Raw genomic sequence first — 23,841 nt, forward strand, 5'->3', positions numbered from 1 at the left:
AAAAATTTGCATATACAAGAGGAAGGCTGTAAAATTTATTTTTACATTCTGTCTTGAAGTGTTCACCTACTTTTAGTTAATGAAGCAATGCTCAAACTAAAATAATAAATCACAAAATCTGAAATTACATTATCTATCTATCTATCTATCTGTCTATCTTTCTATCTATCTATCTATCTATCTATCTATCTATCTATCTATATTATCCCTTGCCATGGTGATGAACACTTATTAAACTTTCTGCAAATCTACACTTTTGAAAGATTTTATTAAAGGGAATTTCAGTTGTCAGAAGCCCCTCTGTGTCCATCTAGCCATTTCTATCTTCTTGTATTTTATCAGAGGTTAATGCTGTGTGATATTAGAAAGAAGGAGGAGGAGAGGACAGTACGGTTCATTTTGTGATCAGCAGAAGTGTGGCAGATGGGGGGTTGAGCGGGTGTGTGATGGATTGAGGCAGTAAAATTTATTCTCTCATTCTCTTGAGTAGTAAGGAGCAGTGAATGCAGAAGTGTGCCAGTATGGATGGGAAAAGAATAGGCGCAGAGGTGGAAGGGAGGGGTGATGTCCATTAAAGTGCTTTTTATTAGTACACACTAGAACCCAGCAGAGCAACAGCCATCAGTTTATCACGGCATAATGGAGGCTAGACCACACACACACACTGTAAAACAACAACTGGACTGACCTCTCAAGTGTATATTTACCTGCTTTATTTGACCTGGCTGGCAATGTGAGTCAAGTGCCTTTGTTGAGGAATTCTCCTGTGTGTCCTCTCCTTTGCTCCACATTAGGATCAACAGAGAGCCCAGAGTATCAGGTTCTTGAGGTGCCTCTATTGTTCTAGTTTTTTTTTAAGGTATCTGCTGTTCTATCATTGTTCTGTCTGATCTATCTATCTATCTATCTATCTATCTATGTATATGTCTCTCTGTCTATCACTTGCTATCTGCCTATCCACCCATCCATTCCTCCATCAATTCATCCATGCATCCATCCATCTATCCATCCATGCATGCATCCATCCATCCATCCAATCATCCATCCATTCATTCATTCATTCATTCATTCATTCATTCATTTAGTCATTCATTCATCCATGCATCCATCCATCCATCCATTCATTCATTCATCCATCCATCCATGCATCCATCCATTCATCCATGCAACCATCCATCCATCCATTCATCGTACATATATCCATCCATTCATCCATCCATTAATTAATTCATTCATTCATTAATCCATTCACCCATCCATCCGTTCATCCATGCATCCATTCATTCATTCATTCATGCATCCATCCATCCATTCACTCATGCATCCATCCATTCACCCATCCATCCATCCATTCACTCATTCATCCATCCATCCAACCAGGTTGTATATTATAGAAGTATTCAAACTACATGAGGCCTATACAAGCATCAAATTTCATGGGTTTTTTTTACTTTTAAATAAGGTAACATATGGTTTTCAATATGGTAACATCAGTACAGTTTGGTTGTCATCACAACAGAAACAAGCAGGATGGTTCCATCATGACATCATTCTTACAATTTTTGAGGGAAGTGCTGTCAAATGCGATTTGTCTTACACCTAATTACAGTAGAGATCCTGTGTCAGTGGTGGAAGTTTGTGGTTCTGTCCCCAAACTACCTCAAATTGCTCTAAATGACTCAAGTTCATGCTTACAAACAGCTTGTTTGTACATCCATGGAGAAATTAAATCACTTTTTAGAGCTTAAAAAACACCCAAAGCTGTCTCAGAGTATTGCCTCTGTCCGATAACATAAGTCTGAGAAACAATAAAACCGTCACAAGAACCCGTTACAGTGACACTTTATCAGAGATTGTTTGAGATATAACTAGAAAAAATGTGTGTGTGTGTGTGTGTGTGTGTGTGTGTGTGTGTGTGTGTGTGTGTGTGTGTGTGTTTTTTTTTCAGAAAGTTCAGATGAACAGCATTTAAAACAGGAATCTTTACCGACACTGATCACACAATCCATTCTTTCTTAATAGCATTAGTTTCTTAATGTATTTTAGTATTAATTCATCATTAATCATTAATAATTTGAATAATTTAATTTTTTGATAAATATGTTAATTTGAACAGGGAATTTTTTTAACAATCACAATATATCAAATGCATGTCAGTAAAGGTTTGTACTTCATAATGATGGAGCTCATGCTGCCCTAAAAATGGTGACAGTCTCTTGCCTCTGTGTGAGGATGAAGGTTCTGACAGGTTTAGACAGCCCTGCGTGGTTGTACAGAGAGTGTGGATGGTGTGTTTGGGTTAATGAGGACACCAAGTGTAGGCATATGTGGAGCGTACAGTGAGGAACATACCCACTTATCTCTGATATCTGGCCCCTGGTGCTGCGAGACGCGTAAGACTGTGTGTGTGTGTGTGTGTGTGTGTGTGTGTGTGCGCGTGCGTGCGTGCGTGTGTGCGCGCACATGCTGCAGCGGGGCTCAGGAGCTGCTATAATTTTAGACAGGCTGCCAGTATTGTGCTGTGTTGGGAAGCTAGCTTGCTGTGTATCTGTCCGGGTGGTCCAGCCTCTTTTTAATTTGTCTGTGAAACACAACGAGCGTGGGTTCTTTATGTGTCCACAAAGACCACTGCATAATGCACCGCTTCCTATGCCACTTCCTCTGTGTTTTACTTTAATGCTGTTATCAGCAAGATCGCTGAAGTATTGACTCTTTTTTTCCAGAAGCAACAGAAATTAGCTGTGGTTTTGTTATATTTTTTCTGAATTACATTTGACCAAAATTACATTCACAGTTCAATGTAAAAAAAAAAAAAAGGTTACTACTGTATGTAAGAGACTAATTGCACATGGGTTTACTGTAGTTAAAGACATGAGCTCTTGTGGTCACATTATGCGGGTTGAATCAATGCGTTTAAATTACTTCTGTTCTTGAGAATGTCATCCTGTGCACTGTAGGCTATTGGGTTGTGTTTTTTTTTTTACTTGGTTACATTAAAGCAACAAATAGAAGGTAAAACCATGAACATTTGTGGATTGGAAAATTTTAACTATCTATCTATCTAACTATCTATCTATCGTCTGTCTGTCTGTCTGTCTGTCTGTCTGTCTGTCTATCTATCTATCTATCTATCTATCACATGCTGCAGCGGGGCTCAGGAGCTGCTATAATTTTAGACAGGCTGCCAGTATTGTGCTGTGTTGGGAAGCTAGCTTGCTGTGTATCTGTCCGGGTGGTCCAGCCTCTTTTTAATTTGTCTGTGAAACACAACGAGCGTGGGTTCTTTATGTGTCCACAAAGACCACTGCATAATGCACCGCTTCCTATGCCACTTCCTCTGTGTTTTACTTTAATGCTGTTATCAGCAAGATCGCTGAAGTATTGACTCTTTTTTTCCAGAAGCAACAGAAATTAGCTGTGGTTTTGTTATATTTTTTCTGAATTACATTTGACCAAAATTACATTCACAGTTCAATGTAAAAAAAAAAAAAAGGTTACTACTGTATGTAAGAGACTAATTGCACATGGGTTTACTGTAGTTAAAGACATGAGCTCTTGTGGTCACATTATGCGGGTTGAATCAATGCGTTTAAATTACTTCTGTTCTTGAGAATGTCATCCTGTGCACTGTAGGCTATTGGGTTGTGTTTTTTTTTTTACTTGGTTACATTAAAGCAACAAATAGAAGGTAAAACCATGAACATTTGTGGATTGGAAAATTTTAACTATCTATCTATCTAACTATCTATCTATCGTCTGTCTGTCTGTCTGTCTGTCTGTCTGTCTGTCTATCTATCATTCTATTGTTCTTATTGTCTTTCTATCAGTGTTGTTATTGGTTACTAAAAATATTAAAGCAATTAAAATGATGGATGGATGGATGGATATATTTCAAAATAAATATGTATTATGTATAGCCTATATAAATACACACCCTTGCATGTATATAAGAAAAATATGTTACGTTTATATATTAAATATATTTATATATAATATAAATTATATGAATATAAATATATACATTTAAATACATGTAAATATGTTCAAAATATTTCATGTTTGTGTGTATTTATATATACATAATAAATATACACAGTACACAAAAATATTATGTAAATAAAAGAATTATTTTGGATGCGATTAATCGCGATTAATTAATTGACAGCACTAAATAAAACTTATACAACTTATAATTAAAACTTAGATATATAGTTGAAAATATTTTTTAAAAGCTCATTCAAAATATTAATAAATACTATTATATAAATAATACTAAAATTACAGTGATCTATATGTACATTACATGATGATATTTGGTTGGATTGATGTCTCTTGATACAATTTCACTTATTTGCTTGTTGAAATATTAGATTATTGTATATTAGAATATTTTAGAAATATTGCAATATTATTATGTATTACAACATATTAGAAATACTACAGCAGTCAATCATGGCCGCTTATAAGAGCATAAGTCATTTGTTTCCTTAGGGAGAAGAGGATGTTGGGAAATGTTAAAGTCCATGACTAAAAGAGATACAACCTGGGTGTCTTTTGCATGAAGTAAAGGCATACAAAATCAGAATATGATTTTGAATGGTCTTTTGAGAAATTACAAAATGGTCCAGCAAATAGCAAAATGACAAAATGGTCCACCAAATAGCAACTCTTCTGGCCAGAGCTAAACATGCATGAGACATCTGAAAGTACCTGGCATGGATTATCAGTGTTGCAAGAAACAAAAGAATAGCCAAAAGAAAAGATTGTGCAATGCTGTGCACTGGCACAAAGCAGGGCTCGAGATCTATTTAACAGGATAGTTACCTAAAATATGCCAATTCTGCCATCATTTGCTCACTTTCATGTCACTGCAAACCAAAGTGGCTTTTGTGTTCAACAGAAGAACGAAAATCAAAAGAGACAAGAAGTTTATTTTTGGGTGAACTGTCTCTTTAAGAAGAGTAAAGTATATGTGTCTTGGAGGATTATAGCTACAGATCATGCCACAGAAGTTCATCTATGGGCAAGGTTTAAATTAGCCTCATTAGTATCCATTCCTGGACTTAATGCTACACTGTCCGACCAATGCTCATGCCTCTGGATATCTGGCTGCCTGGGCTTAAGACTCTTATATCACATATGTCAGACAAAAGACAATGCCAGCAGAAGCTGTCTAGGCACTCACAGCGTTTAACTTAATGTGGGCGAAACCTGTCTATTTGTATTTTTATTTAGCTGTTCTGAAAAAAGGTCAAGCTTCAGTGGTCTCTTCTGCTTTTTGTGGGGGAGAGAAAAGGGTGCTTACTTTAATGCCAAAAAAAAAAAAAAGAATGTAGATTTTGTGTCAGATTTTGTTTAAGGAAACTTTTATACAGGTATTTCTGTACAAGTAACTTTGTCAGCTTGGAAAAAGATATAGGACATTGTGACAATTTATAAAAGTCTCCATTCACAGATTAAATTTTGCCCAGGGCTAAAGGTCACTGTTGACATTGATTCTCCTCTGAATACCTTTTATAGTCCAGGAATCTGTTTCTTGGAAACAAAACCTTGGCATCAAGAATAAGGTTTTATAACATTTCTCCCTAGAGTATATTTCATTTTTATATATGTCAGAATATTACAGTTTTATATGTACACACAGGGTGTATGGAGTGTATATCCATTCACATCATCTTTATGTAACAATGTAAATTTGCACTCTGTATATAGACTCTGATGTCATCCATGCTAAACATTTGTGCCAACATCCAACTGTATCATTTGTGAACGGCTGCCACAGCATTGTTTCAGCAGTCTATCCCCTCTCTCTGTCTTTGATAAATGTGAGCAGTGTGTATTAAAAAAAGGAAGAAGAAAAGGAAAATCAGTTCCCTGTAACATTTTCAGAAAAGTTCAACTTTATGATGCCAAGACCAGGACAAGACCCAAGAAATAAACACGTTACAGCAAGCTTACAATGGCTCCGTTCCAAAACCTAGTGAAATGCTTATAGAGCCAGCATCCTAACCTCATAAATGACCGATATGGAATGCCTTACAGGACAAAGAGCAGGACAAATGTCTCACAAAAAGCACTCCTCTAGTAAAGTACACAGAAACCAGAAATTATTGTTTTTAATAACTGCCTTTATAATCTTGATATATATATAAACCAATGCCAAGGCCCTGATAGATTCCCATAAACAAACACTGACTAATTATTGGGTTGACATCAGGAACCTGATTAATTTGCTTTATGTTTTGCAATATTGAATGCTCATGAGGAAGTTGCTGTCTGTGTTGGTGAATGTTATTGCTTCCTTACCTGTCCTGTCTGGCTTACCTGTTAGGACATACAGCTGTTGCAAACATCACATACCTCACTTTCAGGACCAAACTGGATTGAACTAAGGCTAAAGGTGGTACGACAATCCGACGAGATCCTGATGAATATGCGTAAATGCAGCTGTTTCAGAGCGGTGAGGAAAGCTAGAGTGTGTTTATGCAATACGCAAATGAGTCTATGATACTGGGAATTTTTCATTATATCATGCCATTTTGGCAGTAAAGTAAAACAAATAGAACTTACAGATCTCAAAATAAAATTTAAGACTGCATGCAAAACAAAAATATTGTGAATATGAACAATGACCATTTGTTTCTTGGTTTATGTATTTGTTTTACCTTTTTTTTTTTTTATAAATTATACAGATCTACAACACTATCAAATCAAGTCCAATTAGAGGCAAAGTTTTATCAAACTAAAGAGGAGGCTTGAAAAGGAACTGACACACCATAAAACATGATTTAAGAGTACACATCAAAAAGGAAAGAAAGAAGGAGCGGTGAAAGAAACACTGACACGTGAATGAAGGGGTTTACACGAGTTTATTGGTTAGGTTATGTATAAGAGCAAGATGAAAATATTGTACATTTTAACTATACCTTTGACATATTGACACAGCATTACAGCTGAACCTGAATAAAATCTAAAGGTGCCCTGGAAAAAAGCTTACCAGTATCGAAATTAAAAGATTAAAGATCTTGCCTATTTGTTGGTGGGTTGAGTAGATGTTGGGTTTGTCTCATTATTAAAAGGAGAGATAGAGGAGACTTGAGCCCCACGATTTGCTCCATGAGAGGTGCTTGAATTATGCATTAGCATTCAGCAGAAGTAACTGCTGTGTTGACAAGAGTGCTAAAACGCCTGCTGGCTCTTCTTGAATATGTCAACAGACAGTGTGTATTGTGCAATACACAGTCAAGAGTGTGTATGTGATAGTGAGCAAGTGGGACTACATTGAAGATGTACTAGAATAAAAATGATTTCCTAAATAAGCACGGACAGCAAACAGCAGGGGTTTTTTTACATTACATTATCTCGGAATACGAATATGCATACTTATAGCTATAGTATGCAAAAAGCAGCATGTCTTGGATATTCGAATACACAGTGTTTTTAACACCAAGATGACCTGCATGTATGTAAAAATGTACTTCCATGTTTAAGAACTGCATCAAATTCAGTACATATTCTGAAAGTATATGCTAATAACGTCATATGATTTTATATTAGGAGCATGTCATTTGTTTGACTTTTCTCTGTAGGAGGTTAATCAATTGTGTGTATTAAGCTGAATCATCAAATAGCCTATCAATTGTATAAACTACAGAGAACAAATGAAGACAGACCCAATTGGATTGACCAAAGACTAGTCTAACTTGCATTTCGAGTCTATGTGAAAGTGTCAATGGCTTGTTCTTTGTATTAAAAAAAAAACTTTGTTGATTGGAGAAGATGAAAGCATTTATACCCTACGTGTTAAAGGGGGGCCTTTTACGAAACCTTTAACACTTCAGTTTGCTCGCATACTCCAATCACAACGCGATGTCATTTGACTGGCCGGAAGGGAATCGATACAAAACGTTTCTTTTTAATCATATGAGGTTCCATAACCATGTTGGATTTCTAAGAATAGTTCCTATTCGCTGTTTATTCATAAAATATGTTAACAATCAATTCCCCAACCTCAGTATGAACTACAATGCATCTGTAGAGGGCGATCGAATGCTTCTCCGTTGTGGGGAAGGACGCCTGTGTGCTGATTGGCTGTTGGAGCGTTGGGGCGTGGCTTGTGCGGTGGTCGTACAACAAAACCAAAATGCGACGCGAAGAAAGTTTCATTCAGTACTGACCAGAAAGATAACAGACACGGATCTCTTGATTTATTGTCAACCTTTGAAACGCTTAGTACTAACAGCATATTACCCACTCAAAAACAGCTTAGAGCTACACGGCTTTAGAAGAAACTTTACCTATAACTGGTTAATTTCTTCATTTGGATTGAATCACAGAGACTCTATAATGGATCTGATGTGGCTTTTATACATCGCAGCGAGTATCTGCGCTTTGCTCGCCTCTGCTGAGAGACACACTGTTTTCTGGAATAATACCAACCCTAAGTAAGTCAATTATTTGTTATTTATTATATTTTTTTACCATTCTTTTCTTTTCCATTCAAATTAATATTGTGATAATGATTATAATATAATTTACTTTACGCTGCTAGTTATTAGTGAGTTTTTGCCAACTCTAGCATCATATGGCGTTTTTTTCATGGTTGAAGTAAATTATTACAACTTTTCTCTTTGTGTGAATGTTTTTTTGCATCTTGATACGGGTTTTACTTTATGGTCGGAGTTGGAGACTCGTGCTTGTTTACATTGTGGCTGCGTTTTGACGTTGTGATGTTGTTACATCTTTACCTGTAACAGATTGCATAATTCAGACACTCTTATTGCGTCATAATCTGTCTACTACCCATCACTGAATGTTTCTTTACCTGTATTTGTACATGTGATGCGCAAATCTGCCTCTTAAGAAGAAGTGATGCTTGCTAGGTGTGTGCATGCTCGTTCTCGTACATATCTTAGCAGGAATAGTTGTAGTCATGGTTATGACCATATTAATATAATGTAAGCCCAACAGCGGTCCTGCCATATGGTGCTGTTAATTCATGTTGAGAAAACCCAAAGGGCTGAATAGAAAAATACGAGGAACTTGAATAATAAATACGAGGATGTGTTGAAATAGGTGTTGAATGTTGAGTGATTTTTCCGACTGAAACGCGCAGAGCAGAAAACTCAAATTGCCGATACGAGGCAGACGCGAACGAATCAATTCTGGATCTTTATAATGATTCAGTTGAACCGACTCACCGAACGCTTGCGATTGACTGAAAGGAAGAACTTTGTTTCAGGGGTGCTACTGCGATGTAAGGTGGTACAAGGTGCAATTATTTTTTCGAAAATGTTGGAAATGCTATATAGCAAAACATAAACTGTAGCGCATGTAAATAAATACAGGAGTATTTAACTACAAGAACATTTTTTACATTTGTTTGTGGACTTCTGAGAATAGTTTTGACTGATAATACAAAATAGGCCTACTTTAATAAAATAATTTAAAAAAAAACATATTTAAACCGGTTCACTGAAATGAACTGATTCGTTCAAATGTATCAAAGCTAAACCTGACAAATACAAGGTAGGATCATACTAAGTTACAGCAGTGATTTTGTCATCTCTGAACAATTGGTGTTAATGATGGCAGTCGTGGCCTAATTGTTAGAGAGTCGGACTTGTAACCCAAAGGTTGCGGGTTCGAGTCTCAGGTCCGGCAGGAATTGTCGGTGGAGGGAGTGAATAACCAGCGCTCTCTTCCACCCTCAATACCACGATGGAGGTGAGACCCTTGAGCAAGGCACAGAACCCTCAACTGCTCCCCAGGCACTGCAGCAATATGGCTGCCCACTGCTCCGGGTGTGTGTTCACGGTGTGTGTGTATGTTCACTACTCGGTGCACTTGAATGGGTTAAATGCAGAGCACAAATTCCCAGTATGGGTCACCATACTTGGCCACACATCACGTCACTTCACTTCACTTCAAAACTGATGAAACAGAGCATACACACACACACACACTTAATCTTTCCCTCTTTCTATATCTCTCTTTCTTTCTGTGATCTAATCCTTTTTTCATAGAAAATACTAGAGGGGCTGGGGAGATGCTTTTTTCTGCATTTCTTTCTTTCTGCATTTTCCTGCACTTCTCTTTCTTTCTTTCTTTCTTTCTTTCTTTCTTTCTTTCTTTGCATGATACTTTTTGCATTTGTTTCTTTCTGCAGTTCTGTCTGCATTTCTTTCTTTTAATTAATTTCACAAATGAAATATAGTCCATGAAGTGTAATAATGAGGTTGCATTTATGCATTGATTTCTGTGATACACATGGTCGACTGTCTGCGTGTGTGTGTGTGTGTGTGTGTGTGTGTGTGTGTGTGTGTGTGTGTGTGTGTGTGTGTGTGTGTGTGTTTGGGTGTGCATAAGTCTTGGGGGAAGGTTGACTTCTGGGTCGACAGACCATTGCAGCTGAGCTTGTTTTTTTTTTCAGCACGAGAGGTGATTCTGAGTCAGGTCGTGTAAGTGTGCATGTCTGAATTTGTTGGTGCGTGTTCTTGTTGTGCTTGCAGCTGCTTGCTGAAACACATGTGTTGCAGTGTTACTCACAGTCAGTAGCTGATCAACTGGAAGGTGTGAGCTGATTAAGGAGTGTCCTGGTGAGCAGTTGTAATCCAACCCTTGTTTATGATTTACTGACTCACTCATATATTTATTAACTAAACTTCCTCTACTAAAGTCTCTATTCACTCCAGTTTTCTCCATGTTTAACCATTTGGAAGAACCACTAGTAATAGTTCACCCAAAATTAAAAAGTAAATTATTTATTCACCCTCATGTTGTTGAAACCAGAAAGCGAAAAAAAAGCAGTGTACCATTAGCATATCATAAAAGAGCTCCAAACAGCTATATTCCAAGACTTCTGAACTCACATGATAGTTTTGTGTGAGGAACAGACTGAGTCATTATTCACTGAAAATGTTGACATCCACCCTGGCTTTCTTTTCATGAAAGTTCATGAGACACACACAAAGTCCAATTCATGAACGAATCATTCAAGTGGAACTTTTTCAATAAATTGTTTAATCCAGTTCAGAAAACTGGTCTGACAGATTCCTTCATAAATCTCATACTTACCGACTCCATGATCTGGTTTGTCACTCGAGCCACTGCATGAAAGTCAGGAAATTTGGAATATAGCACATATGAATCAGTTTTATTATCTTTTATTTATGCTTTTCGAAAGCCAACATATATTGTAATTGTACAGCAGCTTGCCCACTATTTACTATTTCTCCTTTTATGTTCCACATAAGGGGAAAAAAAAGTTTTGGTTTTGGAACAACATGAGAGTGAGTAAATGATGACTGAACTTGGGTGAGCTAATCTTTTAATATCACTTATGGATTCTAAAACTTTTCTGTAATTGTTGCTGTTGTTATTTTATCAGCACTCAAAGACTTATAGAGATTTCTTCTCTTTCTGTATCTTTCTGCTCTTTCTTTGGCCTCTCTCTCCTACCTGTCCTTCCCAAACCTCCTCCCTTTCCTCTGGCTGTGTGCCCCGTACCGCATGGTTAACTGGCACAAAGTTCAACCTCTCCTCTGCTCTTTTTTCGTTAACTCTTTCCCTCGATCGTTTCGCTCTGCCCCTATCCCATCAGTACCCCAAAACTCTCCGACCTCCTCACATTTTTGTTTCTTCCCCGCTTGTCCGCGATCACCCCATTGTGTTACTGTTTCACCCTGCAAAAAGGCCTTTTACATGGTTTAATTCAGCCAGAAATGGGGCTTTCTTGGTTTTCTACCCAAAATGTCCCATTCACTGATGTTTTTTTCTTCTTCCATGGAACAGGGCTTTTTTTGCTTGTGGGGTTTTGCCAGCTAAGTGTTTTTTGTTATACGTTCCAGCCAAATTAGCACGCTCCCACAGCAGATCTGCAGTGGAACAAAACCAGGGGCTAGTGTGACCAATTGCAGGCCAGAGTTCACAGCCGAAATGAAGTAGCATTCATGCGGTGTGTCTGTCACTGTGCGTGTCTGTAAATGTGTGCGGAGAGGAGAAGTGGAGATAGAAACCGGTGATAAAGTGCCGTTTTGCTTTTGTCTACATGTCACTTATCATTAAACTCATCAGATCTGTGTGTGTGCGTGTTCGCTGGCAGTGAGAGAGTGAGTGATGAAGTGCCATTCACTCTCTGTAGTCTGTCACTCTCTCTGGTGGTCTTCAAATAGGGAGGCCGCCACTCGAGCCCACCTCTCTCCCGATCTCCCGTCTGGCTTGTCCCTCGTTCCCTCTACCTTTTATCTCAGCCATACACGCCAGCGCTTTTCATCCTTTTATTCAGTTCCTGTCCTTATTTCCTTTCCCTCTGTGAAAGAAGGAAGAAAAAGAGGTGTTGAATGTTTTTTCCTTGCCTTTCTTTATCGGGTTTGGCAGCCATTACCACCAGAGCCTGTCTCGCTCCCCTTTTCTCCTCCCTTTCACCTTCTCCATGCCCATTCCGTCCATTCCCTGTCCTTATTTCCTTTCCCTCTGTGAAAATAGGAAGAAAAAGAGGTGTTGAATGTTTTTTCCTTGCCTTTCTTTATCGGGTTTGGCAGCCATTACCACCAGAGCCTGTCTCGCTCCCCTTTTCTCCTCCCTTTCACCTTCTCCATGCCCATTCCGTCCATTCCCTGAATCTGAATTCTGTAGAATATCTGCAGAATTCAAATAGCCGTCATTCACAAAGCTCTATAGATTCCCACCCATTGAGAGTTTGTTTTCCGGCTGGTTTAGTACACATTTCCATTTAATGGGTTAGTTCACCCAAAAATGAAAATTGGCCTCATGTCGTTCTAAATTCCTAAGACTTCCATTCATCTTTAAAACAGAAATTAAGATCAAGCAAGTGCCATATTTGATGAACTCTATGTATGTTCGTCAATCAATGTTTATGTGTGAATAAAAGCCTAAATTTTACTTGACTGTTTGTATCTTTGACATTTTTATTCTTTTATGTGTGTACAGCACTTTGATAAACACTTGTTGTTTTTTTTTAAAAAGTGCTTTATAAATAAACTTTGACTTGACTTGACTTGACTTGACTAAATTAAATCTGTTCATCACATAAAGCACTCAAAATAAACAGCTTGATTAATTATGTTTACTTTTTCTGAACTTTTTGATGCCTCAAAATGTTGAGTAATTTTACTTCCTAAATGGAAGGACAGAAATCTTCATATTCCATTAAAATTGTCTTTACTTGTGTTTCGAAGATGAACAGAAGTCATATGGATTTAGAATCTCTTTAAGACATTTTTAAGATATATAAACCCATTCCACAGAATTGACTTCTTCATTGCCGCCATCCCTTTTCCAGATTGTAATCAGCTCTTAATCTTTCGTCTTCTGAATTTAATTTGGCTCTTTTTTGCCGATTGCTGACCCATGATAATCTTCTCCAGCAGTCCTTATTCATTTAAGCTCCTACATACAGTCCCTATAGGCCTGAAGTGTTTTCTTTATATAATGTGTGAAATATGTGATATTTGTCGAATCCTGAGAGATTTACCATATTGCGATTTCCAGACATCAGTGAGAAAGTGAACTCTGGCCAAAGGTTGAGGAGACGGCCTTTTCCCTCGTCAAGCGTGAGTTTCCTGGCCAAGTGTTTTCCCGGGAAAACGGCACATCCTGCGTGTACAATAAACAATACCTTTCTCACACACTTGCGCACGCAAGCGGCCCACTTCTTACACAAGTCTCAGATACACACTTCCTTGTACGCACGCATACTCTGTAAATTATTATTCACATGAGTTAAAGGGCTTGAGAAAGTGATCGTTTTGTCTACGGCTCACTATAGGGGGATAAATACGTGCCTATGCGCGCGTCTCGCGTTTGTCACTCATTGCTTCAATCGCACTTTGTTTCAAAGATGATTTGTTCATTACACCTTCAATAACGAAGTTATCTTTCTGTTTTATCATACCGCTGCTGTCACAGTCTTCAACTCCCTCAGAATTCCCAGAATTGTTTCTTCATTCCTTTCCCCGCCTTTCACCTCAGTTTTAACATCTTTGATGTTTAATCAGTTCCTCTCATATTTAAGAACACAGATCGATCTTTTAACAGGTATTTAACAGCGCTTTACAATCACACGCTAAGTATTTGTCAGGGATGTGATGTTAAGTTTGTGTGAGTGCATTTGTTGTCTTAGGATATTGTTGTCACAGTCTCAACCCCATGTGGTTTTGTCTCCGCACTCTCGTTGTTTGTACTGTTCTTGAATGGACTGGTTTTTAAGATGAAGGTCTATTCCCACGACGCATTGCACGCATTTTATTACGGGACGTGCAAGAGGCCACTCCCCCTGCAGGATGCCTAATTCCTAAACAATGCTAGGAACTACTGAAGCCATTTTCATAGCGATATGAGTCGCCTTGTGTACTTCTCATTTCCCTTCACACCGAGTGCTCCCATGTTTCTTATTTATGTAATTCATTTATCTTTGAGAGGACATCAGAGCTGAGCAGAGGCGGTTGGTACAGTTGACCGGTCGGGTCTGTAATTAGTTTGACAGATTGGACAAACAAGGTATTAGATGGCTAATTCCTAAATCAGCTTTTAAGACACTGTATGAATTAAGAGTTTAAAAATGTAGCTCTTGATATTATACACAACTTAGATTGTCTTCATTTAAAAAATTTAAAAAGGGACACAAACATTGCATTTCTGAGTAGATCTTTATCACACACTACCATTTCTTCACAAAAGAGGAATGAGTTCAGTCATTTGAGAAAGCAAATCTGACAACTTGATCAATGGTGCTGAGAGACAAAAGATTGAGTGATTGAAGGGAAAGAAAAAGATTGATGGGGATAAGATGTATGTAAACAAGATATATTGAAAAACCCCGGTGTGGCATATTGTCACGAATGGGGGAACCGGTCGGATTTGGTTGCCATGGCAATCGCAAAGGGCCAGAGTTAGTGTCCACAAGCGTAGGTCACTAACCGACATGCCTTGAATTCCGGAGAGATGCTCTCTGATTGGTTTGGAATGCCTTGGGGCGGGGCTACCGGGAGAATGAATGGGGGATCAAACAGGCTTATTGAGTGCTGAGAGACGAACCGAAAGAGTGGACAGAGATGGATGGATTGAAGAAAAGATGAAAGAGCGGGTCTGGTCCGAGTCAGGGCGAGGACAAGCACCCGTTCTGGTTTATCAAAAGATTCCTCGCTTTTTTCCATTCTTTGCATTCTTTATCTCTCTTACACCTGCACAGAACAAAAGTTTTTTTTTTTTTTTGTGAAAATATAGGCAAAATCCTTTCCAGGCTGAACCACCTCACCAATTCCTTTCCCTTTTTCCTTCTATCGCTCTCTTTCTGTCTCCCTCCAGCCTTTGTTGCATTTCCAACCGAATCACTCCACTGTAATGCTCCAACTGTGTTTCAGAACAATAAAAGAGCTTGCTATGGGCACCTCATCTCTCTCTCTTTCTGCTTGCATTAAACTGAATGAGGCCCCTGGCCCCTCGGCAACCTAGGCCGGGTAATCCCGGAGCACAGAGCACCCAATGATCTTGCCGCACTGCATTCCGAACCAGTCACCCGGAACAACGCCGCCTGCATTAGCGCTGAATTAAAACGACAGGGGCTAATGACATAGTCGTTTTAACCAGCGAACGCAGGTGTGCGGGCGAGAGTGAAGGATGGATATTTAAACAGGTGCAGGGTCAGAATTTCATTGATTACCGTTTAGACTGTAGTATCAGGTGGTGAAAGTTACAAAAGATCACAGATCGAATGACAGGGATGTTGGCGGACCTATTGTTGGAGCGTGTGTGTGTGTGTGTGGGTGGGTGGGCGTTTAAATACCTCAGATCTTCCCTTTTAAACAGGTGAATGTGGGAAGAATGTTAACTTTTTCTAGTTTAGTCTAGTATTAACCAACTTCCCTGCATCTGTGTGTGTAAGTGTGTCTGCACTGCTGACTCCGAGTATTTCCTCACCCTCTCACCCCCCACTGATCATCCCCCCTTTCTCTGAGCTCCGACATTCCAGCAAGTGATAGAGTGTTGAAATGAGAGAGGGAGCAGGAGGAGAGACCAATTGATAGACTGACTTTGAGGAGCTAAAAAAGAACAACACAAACAAAACTTTGAACTAAAGATTAAGAGACTTAAGATTAACCCAGTCGCCCATTTGGCATTAAGTCAATTCTTCCTACTGAGTGTTCCACTGATATTTACAGGAAGATGAGTTCAGGATGAAAAAATTTCAGCTATTCATATTTTACGGTAAGCACGGACATGACTCACAAGCACCCGTATTCTTTATCTGCCAGGTTTCAATGTTCATAAATCAAGCACAGAGTTCATTCATTCTCATTTTTATTTACTCAAATGAAAGAGATAAGGATGGAACTGGGGTGTAATTTTGTTTTATGTTAGTTTATTTTGATATTTTCTATATATATACTATATACTAATACTATACTATATACTAATAACTACTTATTTCTTTTTTTATATATATTGGGGGGATTATTTTGTTTGTTATTACTACTTGTTTATTCCGTTTTCAGTATTATCTTTTATTTTATCAATTTATCACTGCTTTGACAATATTGTAATACTACTAAAATTATAATTCTAATACTAAAAAATATAATGCTAATAAAGCATAGTTATTTGCGAGATTAAAACTGAGATGAAGAGAACATTTTTAATATTTCAGCTGTCTCTTTGTTAAACCTTAACACCATTATGGAGCCTCGTCTGAAGCCTGGAACCAAAAAATCAGAGGACAAAACAGAAAGCATAAATGATTTAGGTTCATCTATGGATGCTCAAGATGAAGTTTGGCCCAGTATGTGTGATGATGAATGATGCAAGAATGAGCAAATGGCACTACTGTATGAATAAAGGCATTGATAAAGTAACTGTAGCGTTTGAAAGGACACTGGCGTGGGGAGCACCCACTGACCCCTGTATTGAGACGGGGTCCATCCCCCTCTGCTTTCTCCCACCCTCCCCATTGACTCCCAGCCCCCGGGGGCTGAGGGGGGAGCAGCATAATTGCCCCTCTCTGGGACCACTTTAATTCCAGTCTTTGTGTTTTAATTGCCCCCCTTCCCGACCCCCTTTTGATGAACACATTGAGGCCATACCACAAACAGATTTTAATCAGGGCTTTAACGGGGTGTGTGCTGGTGTGCCAAATGACTGCTCCCGAGCATCTGGTGACAGCAGTTAAAGAATGTGAGACATGTAAATTATTATTGGTGGTGAGGTATATTTGCTTCATTCATCAAACAAAGATGCATCAGTGTGTGACTCCCATACACAACCTCCAGAGAATTGAAATGTGTGACTGTGAGTGAAAGCAGCAGGCCAATTAAAAGGGCTGTGTATGTGTGTAAGACTAGAAGAGGTCTGGAGCCAGATCATCTGTCCTAAGACCAAGGGGTCCCCCCATCAACAAACAAGAAAAAGAGAGAGCGAGACAGACTTTGGAGACTTTGATCATCGAGCAGACGTGTGGATGTTGTCACACACTGACAGAAACACCCACTCTGGGAAATAACGCTACTGCTGTTTCCAGCAGACAGGGAGGAAAGCTGAAATTCTCCAGAAGTTAGGAGGATCCCAGTTAGTGTCTATGACGCTCATTTAGGCCCTTGAGAGGTTTGTGTTCCAATATTTCAGTGTCAACTGATACTTTACTCCATTAGCAAGAGTATTATACTTTCGAAAGAAAATCTGAGTGGCGATTGCTTGAGCAAGAGCCACTACCATAAAGCTATGGTGTTCTGGGTGGTTGCCAGGGTGTTGCTATGTGGTTGTTAGGGTTTTCTAGACGGCTACAAGGGCATTTGATGTTGATAACTTACTAGTCCACGTGAAGAGAGTCCATCCACAAGTCTTTATGATATTCTAGAAATGGCTCCTTGGTTTACTCCTTTATAATAAGTAATTGCAATGTTTCCAGGTAAAAATTTAAAGTTTAGATGTTTTACGTTTAGAAGCCACACAATTTGAGGTATCAATCACATCCTTAGCGTAAACAGCGGCGGACAAATTATGCACCACAGTATAGCACTTTGCAGTCAGTATGAAATGAAATTTCACCCTAATTATTTTTTGGAAAATGCATGTTATTGATCTCATTGTGAACAATTCAACAATGCATGTTACAATCTTGAATCGAAACATCTCAACTCAGTCTTCTGTTGAAACGTCAGACTCCTCTCTGGTGAAATATGCCAGAATTCTCTAATCATTTAGTCCACTTAACCCTTTTTTTTTTTTTCAATCGAATGCAAGCTTGTGACAACAACCAAAGAACTGAACCAAGTATCCTTTTGGATGTACATCACAAAATGAATGAAATGATCGCTCACTACATCCGTTTAATTGCAACTTTAAGGGCTAGCAAGCCTTAACAAGGATCACTAATAAAACTTGACCTTTAATAGCAAATTTCAGACTACATTTTAAAACAAAACATTTTTAGAGCACAAACCTGATTACCATCCAAAAAGTTGTGCCCAAAAAGTTTTTATAGCTGATTTTAGACCTGCCTGATATTGAGCTCATAATGAAAAAGTCTGAACCTGAGCCGAGCTCAGAAATGAACATATGGAAGCTAAAGTGGCATCCGATGATGGATGGATAAAAAAATAAGCGAGGGCATACTTTCTACCTCTGGCGTTCTTCTATCATTGGGCAGCACATAAAAAGAGATAGCATACTGCCAGAAGAGCTACAGAAGCAGAACCAAGAATGAAGCAAATGCTGGAGAGAGGGAGGGCGTGGAGAGGAGCAGACAGGCAGACTGTCTCCGTCGCCTCCCTCCGTGTGTCAGATGAAAGAGAGAAGTGTGGGGTAGACAGGGTGTGTATGACTCCGTCAACTGGAGTGCGTCTGTTTATCTGTAATAGTAAGGGAGTGTTGACGAAGTGCAGATTTATTTCTCCATTTGTGTTTGTGAGTGTGTTTCTGCAGATAGTCAATAGTCATCAACTGGTGATGCAACCTGACAGATTGCTAATGTCTTTGCGTAAATAAGACTCTGCTCTCACGAGGCAAACGAGATCAATGCACATTCACGCCAACACGTCCATGTTCCTGTCGACTCTGACCTATTCTCTGACTATGGACAACGTGTGGTTCGATCAGTGATAATGTTCAGAATAATCTATATTCATGCTTCTGTCTGGGCTTTTCTTTTACAAAGAAATCAACATACTCATCTGTCTTTCCATTGTTTGCATTTTTTTGTCTTTTCGTCCCTGCCGTCGTCCCTTTGTGATTTGCCGTCTGGTCGTCTTTGAGATGGTATTGTAGATCAGTGCAAGGGCAATTGAAAATGTGATTGCATCAGGCTTGGCATTCAAATCAGACGTTCCGTGAAAGTTCTCTAAATGAAGAATTCTTGTCACAGATGGGACGGACATCGCTGAAGTTTTTCTTGTTTTCTGCAGATCTATAGTGCTAGATGGTCTTGTCTCAAAAAATTTAGTTTTTTTTATGGGTTATTTTGCTTTATATTTATCTATATTTATATACAAAGTATTTACGAAATCACTCATTCTTTCAGGTTCCGATGGGACAACTATGCGGTTGAGGTACGCCTGAATGACTACCTGGACATCGTTTGCCCTCACTACCCGCTGGGCGAAGTGCCATCACAGGACGCCGAGCGCTATGTGCTCTATATGGTGGAACGTGAAGACTACGACTCCTGCCGCCCACAATCCTACGACCAGATGCGCTGGGAATGCGGCCACCCTTTCGCCCCACACGCGCCCGAGAAGTTCTCAGAGAAGTTCCAGCGCTTCACGCCATTCACTCTGGGAAAAGAGTTCCGACAGGGCGAGAGCTACTACTACATCTGTGAGTACAAAAGTCAGCTTGCACTTAAGCTATGAATGTAACATTTATGGTGGGTCGTTTTGAAGAATGGTTAGGGGTGGAAATGCTTTTGAACATCTGACAACCCGTTATAGATTTATTGCCCCACAAACCATGCACTGAATGTTAAGTCTGTGAGTCATATTTGAGCCCTCCTTTAGCACCACAGTAATGAATACATTTCATTTCATGTTGTGGACTGCTAAACTGGCAGCAAAACCGCTACGTGTCTTTCTGGCATCCCCATAGGCTATCCTTGGGGAGTCGGAAACACAAGGAGCGCAATTCAGCCAGCATGTGGACTGGAATATGGAGGTCTAGAATTAACAATGGCGAAATTCGACAACCCAATTTAGACCCTTCTAGGAAAGCGTACTGCTAAAAAAGCTAATTGTGCAAACATTGTGCAGTCGAAGGTGGAGCGTTTCATAGATAAAAATACATTAGGTCTGTTTTGACAGTGTGGAAAGATCAATGTCAGTTAGTCAAATGCAAATACAGCAGAACTATATCCAATTTTCACTGTCGCAGTTTAAATCAGTGGATTTGCAGCTCTGACACACTGTGAACTCTAGTGGTAGTGTATGCCTTAAGAATTCGAGTACAGTTGCCCCACTGTAATAAAAGAGATCAGACACAGGTCACAGGTCCAGATGGCTGCTAAAGAGAAGTGGATTAGCCACTACATGTCTAACACTATTAACCTCCTTTCTAATTAACCTGTCTGCTACTCATTTACCTCTCTCCATTATCCTTTTATGTCCCTCAATCCTGATGGTCTTCTTTTTTGCCTCACAGCCAAACCACTGCACCACCACGGACAGGAGTGTTTGAGACTCCGAGTGGATGTAGTTGCCAATGATGGTGAGTATCGCCGCTCTGGTGGTGTGTAGGTGAATTGGCAGATCTTGAAACTGCACATTTCACTGGTGTTTGTTTCCATTCAGGTTCTCAAGAAGCCAGGGTCGGCACAGGAGGCGGAGCCAAGGTGGGCACAGGGGGAGGAGCTCACACACCATCTAATCGGTTACCAGCAGGTACGGTCATGCCAATTGAGTTTATATATACACCGTTTTATAAAATTATACAACTATATATAATTTAAAAGAACAGCATTCATTTAAAATATAAATGTTTTAACATTATAAATGTCTTCATTGTCACTTTTGCTAAATTTAATGTTTTTACATTTTAAATGTAATTTTAAATGTAGTTTAAAATTTAATTCAGTTTATATAAAATAAGTATAAAAAAATAAACCTTATATAAATCTTACATTTATTTATTTATTTATTTATTATTTTCAGTATATAAATGAAAAACTAGACACTGCCAATATGCATGATAAATACATACAGTATGGTTTCTGGCCTTATCTTTGTGTACCATCTACAACTACTAAAAACCAAAAAAACGTATTTCTTCCCTGTTACAGATGATCCTGTTGTGGCTCTTCCTGAAGTACAGAAAAGCATGCGGACAAACTCCGCCATTTCAATAGCATCCTGGACTGTTCTCACAACTCTACTCCCCATTTTATTATTGCTGGTCTTACAGTGAGATGAACATTGGACCAAATTACACTTACAAAAGACTATAATGACGGCAGCCTGTGTTGATGGAAGCACATAGGGGTAGCTCTTTACATCCCAGTGCTGGCCATTGGGAGACGTGTACAGGAAGTGGGGCTCTCTCACACCGCTGGTGCTGGTGGAGAAGCATAACTGGAATGAAGAGGGCTTTGAACTTTTGGACACTTCTAAAGAAACAAAACGAGACGTCAGTATTTTTCTGGAAATAATGTTCATGCAAAGGGAATTTTTTTTCCCTTTTTCATTTTTTGCTCCTCATATTAACACCGGACTACACAAAACCTGGATAAGAACAAACTGAATCAGTAATGCAGAATTTGAATTAGCACGTACTTCAAATATGGACAAACCTTTTATTCGAGTGTCATAATGAGGGGACTCAAGCCAAGAATGAGCCAAAGACCACAAAGCTTCTCACGAAGGAGCAGAGCGATCAAACCTTTTATTGTTTTCTCATGTTTTGTTGATCCAGAGAAATAATTGAGTTTCGTATTAATTTATGTAGCATCAGCTCAGTGGGTTTTATTCTCACAATTTTCTCATGATTTTACAAGACTGTGTGCTGTACCTGGATTTAAACCTGGAAATGCAGCACAGAACACACACAAACCCCTTTTCCACTGAAATGGTGCTGGTTCCTGTGACGGGACGTCTGAGGAAATGAATAGAGTATGTCAGATTGAGCGCCGGCACCCTGTCAGCGGAAAACGGGGGCATCCGATACTGTTTACCAAACCCACTGACACACTTCCATTCACAAATGCTGTGTTGTTTTTGTACATTCATTGTTTAAAGAGTTAGTAAATTATTACGTGTGCTGCAGAACAAATTACTGTATATAGTGAGCAAAAATGTTTACTGTGTGATAGAGAGAGAGAGGGAATGAGACGTGAGAGAGGAGAAACTCATGTGTATGTAGATGAAAGACAGGAAGAAATGCTGGCAAAAAAAGGAAATGTTGATATGTCCAGAAACACACACTGCCTCTCAAATGTGTGTGTATGTTAACAGAGGAGATGTGATGGTCTGTCCCGGGACGGTGGGTCAGATCAGCACCCTCAGCATTTAAACTGCTAAGCACAATCAATGAGAAGCACGCACACACACACACATCACAAATGGACAAGCAGAAGGCAACAGAAGGGTTTTAACACAGAAAACAACCCATGTAAAGTAATTCAGCTGATTTGTATCGGTAATTGGACAATACTAAATAATGCAAAATATTAATTATATTAATTATATATATTACTAATCCAAATTATATGGGTTATGGGGGTATATGGGGTTGCCCATGTCCAATAAAAAACAATATGAATTAAAAAAAAAAAAAAAAAAAAGGCAAAACACAAATTAATGCTAGAAAATGAGACACTTAAAATCATTAAATTGCAATATATATACACAGTATATAATGCAATTTAATAATAGCAAATGATGTATTTATAACATTTATTTTTACCTATTATTTAATTAAAATTCTCAAAATAAGCCACTGTTATTGTCTTATGAATCTCAAAATGGCCAAATATCTGCTGATGAATTCACCTGCCTGATATATCAGTCTTGTTACATTGTTACTACAATGTAAGACTGCAATTTTTGTTTTTAATCTACATATACTATACTACCAGGAACTGTTTGTGTGGGGAAACTGGACTGGGTTTACAATTTGAGGACACACGTTTATAACACTAATCCACTAAAGCACTATGAACAGCAGCACATACACTGACTCTGACATGATGTAGCTGTTTAAGCTCAATTCCGGGCAGTTGTTCGTACGACTGACGCAGCTGTATACGACTAACATTAGATCACTCCCATTCATTTTTTGACTTTTGTTTTCCTTTTTTCGTTCTCATATTCTTATGTTGTACATTTTATTGTGTAAAATGTATATTATGTATATAAAGAGGATTATATAAAAAAAGAGACCTTTGATAAAAAAAAAAAAATTTTAAAAAACAGTTAATGTAAAGATTCTTATGTGAAAATAAATGATATTTTTTGGAAAATGCGATTGTCAACAACCTTGTGTTTTTTGCAGAGATGTGATGTCATTTCCTGTGACATTCACACAGTTGTCCTGCTTGTATTTATTTAGTGCATGCAAAACAATGTTGTATTGATATTCCTTCCTTTTGCTAACTGTGTTTCTTACTATATTGTATATTTTGATCACTCAGCATCATGGACCAGAACTATATGAGCTCATTTAGGACAATGATAATTCCCAAGCCGAGTGAAAGCACATATTGTCCTGTCCGTGTGTCAATAGGATGAAGTATTTTGTCTCAGGGTTTATGTTTCACCGGTTACAGGAAAAATATCACAATGGTCGGGGGTCAGAGGCATCAGTTTGACCATGTGTGTGTGTTTCAGGAGGATAATGCACAGGTGT

At 38.7% G+C, this 23,841-nt stretch overlaps 1 protein-coding gene across 1 annotated transcript; it reads left to right on the top strand.

Moving 5' to 3' along the window:
- The first annotated feature begins 8,178 nt into the window (after positions 1-8,178).
- On the top strand, positions 8,179-22,797 carry LOC107693333 (ephrin-A1-like). The gene is made up of 5 exons (XM_016492667.1): positions 8,179-8,444; positions 19,532-19,827; positions 20,644-20,709; positions 20,793-20,882; positions 21,281-22,797. The coding sequence occupies exons 1-5, from the start codon at positions 8,347-8,349 to the stop codon at positions 21,403-21,405; spliced, it is 675 nt and encodes a 224-aa protein (XP_016348153.1). The 5' UTR covers positions 8,179-8,346; the 3' UTR covers positions 21,406-22,797.
- Positions 22,798-23,841: the final 1,044 nt, after the last annotated feature.

This window comes from Sinocyclocheilus anshuiensis, unplaced genomic scaffold, assembly GCF_001515605.1.
Source record: "Sinocyclocheilus anshuiensis isolate Anshui unplaced genomic scaffold, SAMN03320099.WGS_v1.1 scaffold566, whole genome shotgun sequence".
Lineage (NCBI taxonomy): Eukaryota > Metazoa > Chordata > Actinopteri > Cypriniformes > Cyprinidae > Sinocyclocheilus > Sinocyclocheilus anshuiensis.